The sequence below is a fragment of the Mauremys reevesii genome, linkage group 4 (assembly GCF_016161935.1).
Source record: "Mauremys reevesii isolate NIE-2019 linkage group 4, ASM1616193v1, whole genome shotgun sequence".
NCBI lineage: Eukaryota > Metazoa > Chordata > Testudines > Geoemydidae > Mauremys > Mauremys reevesii.
Genome location: NC_052626.1, coordinates 89005987 through 89018171, shown reverse-complemented (window position 1 = coordinate 89018171; position 12185 = coordinate 89005987). Strand labels below are relative to the sequence as shown.

Genomic DNA, 12185 nt, shown 5'->3' with positions numbered 1-12185 from the left:
TTTAGAAAAGCTGGACTTGCACAAGTCCATGGATCCAGATCTAATGCATTCAATGGTGTTGAGAGAGTTGGCTGATGTGATTTCAGAGCCATTGGCCATTATCTTTGAAAATTAGTGGCAATCGGGGGAGGTCCTGGATGATTGGAAAAAGGAAAATATAGTGCCCGTATTTAAAAAGGGGAAGAAAGAGAACCCGGGGAACTACACCTACAGTCCTTGGCAAAATCATGGAGCAGGTACTCAAGAAATACATTTTGAAGCACTTGGAGGAAAGGAAAGCAATCAGGAACAGTCAGCATAGATTCACCAAGGGCAAGTCATGCCTGACTAACCTAATTGCCTTCTACAATGAGATAACTGGCTCTGTGGATATGGGGAAAGCGTGGATTTGATGTATCATGACTTTAGCAAAGCTTTTGATACGGTCTCCCACAGTATTCTTGCTAGTTGGATGAATGGACTATAAGGTGGCTAGAAAGCTGGCTAGATCGTCGGGCTCAACAGGTAGTTATTAACAGCTCAATGTCTAATTGGCAGCCGATATCAAGCGGAGTGCCCCAAGTGTCAGTCCTGGGGCTGGTTTTGTTCAACATCTTTATTAATGATCTGAATGATGGGATGAATTGCACACTCAGCAAGTTCACAGATGACACTAAGATGGGGGGAGAGGTAGATACGCTGGAGGGTAGGAATAGGGTCCAGAGTGACGTAGACAAATTGGAGGATTGGGCCAAAAGAAATCTGATGAGGTTCAACAAGGACAAGTGCAGAGTCCTGCACTTAGGATGGAATAATCCCATGCACTGCTACAGGCTGGCTAAGCAGCAGTTCTGCAGAAAAGGACTTGGGGATTACAGTGGACGAAAAGCTGGATATGAGTCAGCAGTGTGCCCTTGTTGCCAAGAAGGGCAATGGCATATTGGGCTGTATTAGTAGGAGCATTTTGGCAGCAGATTGAGGGAAGTGATTATTCCCCTCTATTTGGCACTGGTGAGGCCACACCTGGAGTACAGAAGGGATGTGGACAAATTGGAGAGAGTCCAGCGGAGGTCAACAAAAATGATTAGAGGGCTGGGGCACATGCCTTACGAGGAGAGGCTGAGGAAACTGGGGTTATTTAGTCTGCAGAAGAGAAGAGTGAGGGGGGATTTCATAGCAGCCTTCAGCTACCTGAAGGGAGGTTCCAAAGAGGATGGAGCTAGGCTGTTCTCAGTGGTGGCAGATGACAAAACAAGAAGCAATGGTCTCAAGTTGCAGTGGGGATGGTCTAGGTTGGATATTAGGAAACACTATTTCACTAGGAGGGTGATGAAGCACTGCAATGGGTTACCTAGGAAGGTGGTGGAATCTCCATCCTTAGAGGTTTTTAAGGCCCGGCTTCACAAAGCTCTGGCTGGGATGATTTAGTTGGTGTTGGTCCTGGTTTGAGCAGGGGATAGGACTAGATGACCTCCTGAGGTCTCTTCCACCCTAATATTCTATGATTCTTTGATTGTTTCTCTATTAACATTTCACTACTGTCCTCCCCTTTACTGCACAGAAAAGGTATTGTGGTTAAGCTTTAGTTACAAACTAAAATTAGCAAATAATAAACTATGTGCTGTCTGGTCTTATAGTTTGTATATACTGTAATTTTGTGGCAAAAATGAGAGTTATTATATTAGCTATTTTTTTATCAACTTTCTATCCTTCAAACATTTTTCGAGTTGTTAAAAGCTCTAGGGTAATCTCTGTGGGAGAAGACTAAAGTTAAGAAGGAATGTTTCAGGTTGATAAACTCAAAATTCACTTCTAAACTTGCATTCAGTTTTTTCTGTCAAAAGTTTTTTCATCAGTCTTCTTGAATGAGTACTGCAGTTTAACATTTCAGATTATTTCCTGAGCAAGCTACTAACTACTTACCTGATCATAAGAATTAAGCAAGCAGAGTAGAGGTAAAGTGTGATTCTGAGACTGCAAACTGAAGTGAAGCCAGTCCATTGTAGGTGTAATTTTAAGCATACCAGAGTTTACTTCATCAGTTTAAAAGTTAAAATTAAAGTAAAATATAGGAGCATTTCACTTTTATGACTGGCCTCTGCTAGCTTCGATTTGTAACATGAGAATTGTTTTACTTACATTATAAACTATCCATTGACCGGGGTCACCACTACCCAGCTATTTAAACAATGGTATATATCTTACACTGATTCTCCTTTGCTAAAAACTTCAGCAAAAATAGCATCTTCCCTCTTTTGTCCCCTCAGTTGTTTTTGTTTGTTTGTTAGTTTTAAATCAAGCCATAATACTTTAGTCATTCCACTTACTGAGGGGGTAAATAAAGTATTCTCTATTGGGTGTGATCATGGATGTCTACTTTATTGCTTCCTTTGACATTTTAAAGATTTTCAGAAAACATTTAATTTTTTTAATTGTTCTACTTTTATTGGAAATGGGGTTTTTGTTAGAAGAGTGACAATATCCAATGTAACATTCTTACTCTTATTAGCTCCAAGATTTCTTCCCTTCTCATCTCCTCCTCTACTCCCTCCACTTGTAACAATCCTCTCTCCTTCCACCTTATGACCACACCTGCCCACAGTGTGCAATACTTACTAGAAGTAAGCCAAACTGACAATGGCTACATTGTGAGGGCCAGGTGCTCTTTTTTTAAAGAAAAATAATAACTTATGACTTAAAACCTTCAGGAACAACTAAGATGTACAATAGCTAACCTGATCTTACTTGCGTTATCTTTATGCACCATTCCGTGGTCAATGTCTTCTTTCTATTTTTTTGTCACACTGGTCTGGAGTGTGTTGTTTCAACTTAGATTGTAAGCTCTTTAGGACAGAGATCTGTGTACATGCGTGTGTGCAGCACCTTGCACAACAGAGCCCAAATTTTGCAATACAGGTAACTACTATAATAGAAATAATTGTATTATTTCCTTTAAATACAAATGTGTTCATTTAACAGAAATTATTTCAAATAGCTTTTTCTTGCATAGAAGTTTACTTTTTTTAGCAGAGGAAGGAGGAAAGAAGGGCAAAGAAATGAAACCAGCTACACTAGTCTGGATTGTGGGTGAGTGGGAAAGCAGTGCTCTAATGAACAGAGTTTCGGTAAACTGCTTACTAGTCTTCACTGTATTGAACAGGTACACCTTCAGGAGTCCCTTCAGAAGCAGGCAAGAAAAATGTGCAACATATAAGCGAACGTGCAGTCCCTCCACAAAAAAGAACAAGGCGGAAGCTTATGAACTCTCCAGCAACAGCACAAAGTCCTGAAGCTTCTGAACAGTCTAGCCTTAGTTTCCTGGAGGATTCCCTCAGCAAGGAGGTCCGTCCTATTGTGTACACACCAGAAGTTTGCAGAAAATCTATGCCAATCTTTTGTACACAGACTGTGGTAAAGCAACCATTACAAGTGGCAAGCTTTCCCAAAGTTAACAATTGTAATGTAGACATTCATTTCCCTTTGAAAGAAGAGTGTGACATGGACTTCACATATAACGTGATGCCAGAGTGTGAACAGACAGACATGAACTCAACAGTGACTCTGTATGAAGGTACAAGTAACACAAATGACCCTTCTGCTGACTTGTCTGAAAAGGAGTCACACCTGTGCAGCAACAGCAGTGTTTTACAAAGGTAGTTCTGTGCATCTGTGCATGAGGAGAATTCCTCATTCATTTTCTATTCCTCTTTTCCTACATGCTTTGTTTTATATTGCTTCTTTTCATGCAGTTAATATGTTTTAGTTATACTGTTTTCTATTTTTCTAGTAAACTTAAATAACTAATGGTGTGATTTTTTTTTTCCCAAAAGTTCTCAACATTGGTCATTGAGGTCAATAGTAAAATTTCCATTGACTTCAGTGGGAGGAGAGTCAAGCCAACACTTAGCATTTTTGAAACTCCTATCCTGTTTTAATGACACATTAAAAACAAACTGCAAATTAAGTTGTTAAATTTTCTAGTCATTTTGGATGTATTTTGCTACCTAATATACTAGAGATGAGGTAGAGGGCACTTACTGGGAGTCAGGAAAACTGGGTACTATTCCCAGTACCGCTTCTGTGTGGCCTCAGAAAAACTGAGATTCAGAGAAGTTAAGAAATGTTCCTATCTGTAAAATGGGGAAATACTAATCCTCCTTCAAAAGCACTTTGTAGTCCCCTGATGAAAACTGCCATATATATGTTAACTACTAATATTGTAGTACCGTGTTTTGGCTTTCAAAAGGAAAGTTATAAAGTATGTCCATACCTTTCAAAAAAGACATTATAACTGTTTTATTTGGAATAAGTTCATTTTATTACCAGTGCTGTGTTTTTCAGTTGAAAAACACTTACTTGGCTTAAAGTGAAAAAATAACTGTTTTCACACAGGATAGGGTTTTCATAATTTAAATTAGTATCTTATTTTAATTTTAGACTTGGTCTTCCATCATTGCTGAATAGAAATCCTGGTCCAATACATGAGCAGCCATCATATATGGCAATGACTTCTGCTGCTGAGAGAAAAAGGAAGTTATTAAGGTAATTTTAAAAACAGTGTCTGTTCTACTGCCATTCAAATGAGCTTTTACGTACTGCTTTCATTTTCATCACAATTCTCATGCTGTAACATATTTTCCCACATGTGAAGAAGTTTTTATCAAGTCACTGGTATTCAGAAATATGAGAAATAATTCTGACCCACAGTGGCTTTGACAATTCAGATTTAAGTATAAACCTTCCCAGGTTATGTAGAATCTGTTCTTAAGGGTTTTTTTAATATGAACTATTTTTTAGTTTTAATAGAATAATACAGACTAACATTGCATTTTCCGTAACCGTCCTACGCTGTATGTGGGAAAATTACTTCGGATTTAGAAGGGGAAATTGCATCATCAATCTGAAAATCAAATTACTATCTGAAAATGTTGTGCCTACTGTTACAAAAAACACTGAAGATTACCAAAACTGAAAGAGATAAGAAATGTTTTTCATGCATTTGATATCACTTTGTGTGTGTTATCAATTTAACTGTTAGTTACAATTTCTGTCTCAACCATTATAACTTCACTCTCATGAACTGCACTACTTAGATCCTGAAAGAGGATGTTTACTAGTAATAGCAGCAGCAAAGCTGAAACTGGAAGGACAGCAGTCAGGCTTCTTTGCAAGGGAAGGGCATGACGGATAAAGGGTGGTCTGTAAAAAAAATCACTTCTGAACATGAGGGTAGTAGAAATATCCCTTTCACGCCACACAAGTTTTTAAGAGGGTTTTTTTTATTTCAGGAGATGCTATTCAAAGGTCCTTTAGCAGAAAATTTTGTTTTTAATTAAAAACAAAAAAAAATAGAATCCCTTTAAATAAGTTGCAGTTATAGATTGGCATTGGTTGATGCAGTCAGTAATACATTCCAGCATAAGTTATTTTTTAATGTAGGAATCAAGGCTCTATCCATAAAATGCTTCTGGAGAAGTCATGAATCCTGATATCAAGTTTTTTTTTTTTGTTGTGTGTGTGTGTGTGTGTGTGTGTGTATATATATATATACACACACACACACTCACTCATAAAATTAAGGTTGCATTTCTCACTCAGATGTGCTTTTATATATATGAGTGAGAAATGCAACCCTAATTTTATGAGTGTATATCATTTAAAAAAAAAAATCTTCAGTTATTCCTAATTTAGCAAAAGTACCCGTTTCAGAAATGCAGCACAGGCTGCATCACTGTTCTGGTACCTTTTTCAAAACAGGTCTGTTCTTCCTGGAATGAGTGAGTGTATTGAACTTCCAAGAAGTGAAGAAGCTCCATGCTCATGCTTTGGTTGACATCAATTTAAATTTAAAAAGAAGTGTTTTGTTGTTGCTTTCTGGGCTGGGAGAGGTATCTTTTGTATTTCCACGTATTCTCAAATAATTATGAGTTGAGCTAAACAATCGAGATGCTGGTGACATTTCGTCAAAGCAGTGCACAGCATTCTAAGGAAAAATAACTACGTTTCTCAGAGAACATGAAACGCCTCAGTTAAGTTTGCTACAAAATCACTCACTTATTCCTAAGGTTAAGAGGTTAATCCTAGAAATGTACATAATTACCTTCTTTGTTTCTGAGACTTTCTTTTGCCTGATTAGACGCAAATATTATGTAACAGGAGAAACTCTTCTAAAATTGAAGCATTCCATTGTCTTCCATTTGAACCGTTAAAGTCATACAGCCTTATTGCCTCTCCAAAACAGCTGCTTCACTATCCCCACCCCCCACTTCACACACACACACACGTTTTTTTCCTGCTACCCGAACCAGGATAACTTTAGAGGAAACCTCAGGACTTGCTCGCTCAGTAATACTCTCTTCTCTTTCTCCCTAAAATCATGCTGACTGACCACAAGTGACACACTAATTCCTAAAAGCAGATGAGACACATTTCACCCTCTCTTATCTATCTCTGGGTGGGGGAGAGAGAGAAGGGAACCATATTCTTGTTTATGGAGAAGGAAAAGAGAGAGCATTCCTTATATTTTCCTCCCCCCCCCCCCATGCCCTCCCTACACCAAATATATCCCTCCCAATCCAGCATTGAAATACAAAGTCTAAATCTCAACCATCCCTTCCCCCCCACACACACACACACACTTGCTAAACATAGTAACCAGTAACCGTAGTTCCCAGGTCAGTGACTGGAAGCCAGTCATTAGTAACATGGGGAGCAAGGGGGGTGGGTCCCTTGCTAAAGGCTACTCACATGCCCCCACTGAGTGTGGATCATCTTCCCAGGAGCCAGGCTTAAGAGATAAAGGGGCCCCAGCAGTAAAAGGAAGCTGGTCCTAGCCTTAATCAGTTTTCCTGTTTGCTGTGTATTTGAGTAGAACACAAGCTTTTTAACAAAACAGTCTTTAAAGTATGAAGGATAGTGCTATAACATACTGTTAGAGAAACAAGAAAACATGTAGAAATGTAGCTGTGGTTTATATTTTAAAACTTACTCTATCTTGATTTCAAAGTTGTCTTCCAGAATCAGGTCATGGAGGGTGGGCGGGACAATAGTGGTAGGAGTGTGATGTCACTGACAACTTCATGTTCATTGTAGTTCATTGTCATGTTTTAATTCCATTAGTTGAAATACTATAAAATACTAGGTTTTTTTCTTTTAGTAAACTATCAGCTTCAACCACTTTCTTAAAGCTTACCTGTGAAATAATTGTCTCCCTCCACCCATCCACCTCCACTATATGGAGGCAGAGGGAGAATTATTGTAGTAACTAAAAAATTGACTGAAGCAATATACACAGCTTGACCCTTCCAAGAACTTTCTATATATGTTGCATCTGTTTTTTGTTTAGTACGTTTATGTTCTTAATTGTGACCATCCAATTAGCATCCTCGTTGCTTCCCAAATATCAATGGAATTTTGGACTACATTGTTTCATGAAACGATATACTTTGTTTTTTTTTATTTTCACAATTAATACATTCCTACAAGATTGTACTACAAAGCTTTAAAAGAAAACTGTTTGAAATGAAATCTGAAGACAGCCACCAGAAAGAAAATTGAGTTTATTCTGTTGCATTTTTTTAGTAAGACCCACTAATACTAGGTGATACTGTCTAATATATTTTCAGACTGCATGTCCTGAAATACCACGGTACAGTGAGTGGGTTTAACATCACTTCACTAAAAGTAAATTTTATTTGTCTTTTTTTCCAAGTTCTGTGCCAAACAGTGGATTAAATACCCTGCAAAATCCTGTGTCCGCAAAGCGTATTCGACAGGATATCTTGTTAAGTCATAAACCTTTAAGAGTGCCCAAAAAAGCAGGTAAGTGTCAAAACTATAACTTGTGATATTAAACTGGAATTTGTGGCCATGGTTGGTTGTGTAGGGGGTCCAAGATTAAATTTAGACATTTACAGTTTCTCATTTTCATGGTTTGCTGCTGTGATCAGTCAGCTAAGCTGTTTGCTGAATATGGTATGTCCATTCATTTAAAAAACAAACACAAAAAAACCCCAACAACCCAACTTGGAATAGGGTTAGTCAGTTATTGGGTCTTGATTAGAAATGGTCCCAGCATTCCAAGTTTATAACAACTTTAAATGATAAAAACATAATCTTTACAGATACTTTAATGATTTTAATTACTCTAAAAGCGTACTCCTCACTGGTAGCAGGTTTGATCTGGCACAGTCCCATTGACAAGCGTCAAACTTAAGTGCCTACTATGGAATTTCCATATCTGCTTTTATTGAGAAACAAATTAATCTATTAAGCATTTTGCCAAACCTTTCTTGAATGCTTGCTTCATCTTTTAACACAGCATGATTACTTTTCCAACAAGAGATTTATTAGATACATTTTTGATACCATTTGGGAAAACACAGCAGTGAAGTTGAGAAGATGAAATTTGCGAGCAATATTTAAGCATTCTTTAGTCTCTAACAAATTGTTTACAATACTTTAGGTGGTGATCCCAAAACTTCTGTAAAAGGTGATCATAATAGTGGCTTGCAAGAAACTTCTGTCTGAGGTGTAGAAAACTTTTTGTTGTAACAAATTCTATTACTGATTAAAAATGTATGAAGAGCATTTTTCCCACAATTTTCCAAAAATGTGTGGCTTTCTTAGTTCTAATTTAACATTTAGTCTCTATGTTCTCAGAGTGCCCACTGTAGATACTAATGTATTTTATATTATTGTTAGTCTCTTGGCATTGAAGGGTGTGTTACACAAGGGTTAATCCAAAGTAATCTGTTACAAATTTGCCTCAAATTTAATGATTTTTTACTTGTGCTTCTAAATTTACTAAAACATCCAAAGCTAAGTCTATTTTGTATTAGAAAGAACTGTCCAGGTTCATGTATTCTAACTGTCCTCCTTCCCACTGAGCAAATATCCCTTGAACCTTTTTGCCTTGAAAGAACAGCTGCTGAAAGCAAGATTTAAAAGTCAAACTGTGACATCTTAATAATTGTAAAAGTAAATTATCTTCCCTAATTCATTCTCCCCAGCCAGTGTTTCACACACATTTCTCTGTTAACTGGTCCCTGTATCACCTCAGCTCACTCTTGATTTTACACCTTTTAGACTCTTATTTACTCTTGGTCGCAATCTCCAAATGAATTTTTACTAAGGACCCTCACTCTCATCTTTCCAAAAACTTGTGAAGCCCACCTGTTCCATGAAAAATTCTGCATAGAGCAACCATAACTAAAGCTGATCAGAATATTTTTGACTAAATGTTCTTTAATAAAATGTGTTGCTTTTTCAAAGCCAAAATGTAGTTATTTTCATGAAATTTTCTACATAAGGTTTCTGAGGTTCAGGGTAGACACTCTGGTCACTTCCGAAGACTTTTTTGATCCAAACACAGACATATTGACATAACTGTGTTTCAAAAAAAAAAAATGTTCAACGGATTTGGTTTTCCTTCCACAAATTTCAAAAGTTGTCAAGAAATGGAATTTTTACTCTCTCTGGACAGCTCTTAACCATAATCCCACATGGTATATTCTGTAATATCTTGCATAGTGCTGTACATTTTTGTCAGGACTTCAATTTCATTTTTATTTGTGTAAAGCAACCTCACGCCAGGGTTACTATCCTCTTCCATTTGGAGAGGGAATCAGTATTTTAGATGTATTGTATTGTTCCTTTCTTTAACAGTGCATACAGAACTTAAACAAAAAAAAGCTGAATGCTTTCTGTAACTTTATGTATGGGAAGAGATTATATGGAAAACTCTGAGCTAGATTGTGGACTACATCAGAACTGAATTCAGCACAGCTCAGGAATGGGAAGGATGCAAAAATCACTTTAAAGCTATGCCTTCCCTCCTCTACCATTCTTGGTCATTCCCAATGCTGGCAAAATCCTCTTGTACAATTTAGAGTAGATTGAAGGCTGCTCTACGTTTTACTCTGCTGACTTTAGCTCTAAGGCATTCTCTGGTCACATACCCTTTCCCACAGACAAAACCTAGCAATAGTATAGTTGCAATAGTATAGTGTAGGTTTTTTTTGAAAATGTATAGTAGACAGATGTGCTTCTGTACTTCTGTGTATAGTGCTGTCTCCATGTTACTTATTTCTACCCAGTGTTGGGAAATAAGGGATACCAACGCCAATTTCTGTAACTGTATTGTTAAGGAATCATGTATTTGAGTACTTAGTTTAATACTGCAAAATATTAGACATGCCAAAAAGATTTTTTTTTAAAAGAAAAGGGATAAACACAAATTAGTTTGCCTACCTTTCAGGTATTTAGTAACACATGTTTCAGATATGACATGTACTTAAATACCATGTCACTGGGGGCAAGAAGAAAGAGTTCTGCTCTTACCATAGTAGCAGTTTTGTTTCCAAAAAGCCATGCTTCCGGGGAAAGAATGAGGTTATGCTCAATAGCTAATAGTAAGTTCTATTTTATTTTATTTTATTTATTTATTTTTCAAAATTGAGCTAGGGAAATTTGTCTGCGTACAAATTTGAGTAGGGTATTAGGCATACTGGAGAATAAAATGTAAAAAATATAACTACATGTTATGTATACATTATGTAGTTCCTTTCAATAAGGCACAAAGTTAAGTGGATTCCTATACCTCCTTTATTGGTCATTTTTCTGTATCTTCCACTACAAACTTCTCAGCGCAAATTATCGTCTCACCTAAGAGAGCTGCCTTTTTTTTAATAATGAAAGCTAGACTCTGATAAATGTAGAAAAAGCTGTAGAATCCACACACAGTCCCACAATAGTGGATTCAGGTTGCCCCCAACATGAAACAAAATAAAGAAATAATGCTCATACTTTTTGAAAGAGGGTTTGTTTGTTTTTTAACATGACATCTATTTCTTCATTAGGAATTGGAACAAGAAGCCGGAAACAAGAACCAAATATGCAGAGAAACCTTGTTAGAAGTCTTTCTGAAGGAAATGTAACATTGGGTCTGAAATCAAGAACATCAACAAATCTTTTAATTCGTGTTTCTAAGAAAAAGTAAGATTTAGATGTGATGCTCATCATTTCAGGCAGGATTGGAAGCATTCAAATAAAGGATGGACTTTGCTTTTCCCTGCTGCAGTATTTCTTGTCTGAGACTTGTCAGCCCATTTTTGCACCTGTAATGCATGATTCTAGAATGACCACTTACCTTTCCAATGACGATTTCATTGAAATACATCTTTACAATTTAAATTTTACAAAACTTTTTAATGGACACCCATTCTGGCTTCCCATAAACACATACAAACTTTTACTACTGTGTTTTAGCATGAGAATAGAAACAAGTCATTGGGCTTGGAGGTGGGGGATGACAATTGTGATGTCCACTTATTTCATGGAGCTGTTTCTATAACCCGTGCAAGCATAATAATAAATTACTGCCTTTCAGTACTCAAACTCTTCAGGAAACAGTGGTGTCGGCTTTTTTAAGAAATCCCTTTTTAATGTCACTTACAAATTCTCAGTCTTTATTGTGATACACCAAATGTTTAGGTAATTAGAATATTTTGTTTATTGTTTTGATGTTTTCACTGAAATTTTCTACTATTAAACTTATGTTTTTCATTTACAAATAAATGAACCAGACCCTTATATTAATACATCCATGTTTTAGGCATTGGGATGTCAATTTTGTTCTAAAATATAAATTTGGTGATGTAGGGTGATAGCACCAACACGGTACCAGGAGACAGGAAAAGAGTTTACTAGAAATTTAAAAAAATGGTAGCTGTAATATGTTGAGCTCAGACTTTTAACCTGACAATTTTTAATCTGTTTAACCTAATTGCTTGAACAATTTAAATGTAAATGCTCCTCTGTATTTTGATGTTTTATAGTTTTCAAAACTCTAATTTTATTGTAAATAGGTGAATTATGTTAATTGTTCTGAATAAAGTTTTTATAACTGTAAACAAAGAGTAATAATGTTCTGTGAATTTAAAATTTAGAAAAAAATGAGCTGCTTCTGTGGCTGCCTCTTCTAACCGAAAGACTATCTGAATTAACACTGGTTTTACAGGTAGTGGCTAATAACTCTAGTTTGTGCTGGACATTTTGTCATATGTCTTTAATCAGGTTATGTTTGTGTGCTAATAATTATTTAATATTTAAATTTCACTAGTGTCCAGAGGCCCCAATCATGATCATGATGACCCCATTATGATGGGCCTCTGCAAACAAGGGAGTGACTCTGACCTATTGGGATG

The 12185-nt window shown here is 36.7% G+C and overlaps 1 protein-coding gene across 1 annotated transcript in view; it reads left to right on the top strand.

Annotated features, from left to right (window-relative positions):
• KIF18A (kinesin family member 18A) overlaps window positions 1-11843 on the top strand; it is a 131245-nt gene extending 119402 nt beyond the window's left edge. The window contains 4 exon segments of the mRNA XM_039537087.1: window positions 3140-3632; window positions 4417-4521; window positions 7691-7800; window positions 10839-11843. Of these exon segments, the coding sequence (XP_039393021.1) occupies window positions 3140-3632; window positions 4417-4521; window positions 7691-7800; window positions 10839-10978 (848 nt within the window). The 3' untranslated portion in view covers window positions 10979-11843.
• Window positions 11844-12185: the final 342 nt, after the last annotated feature.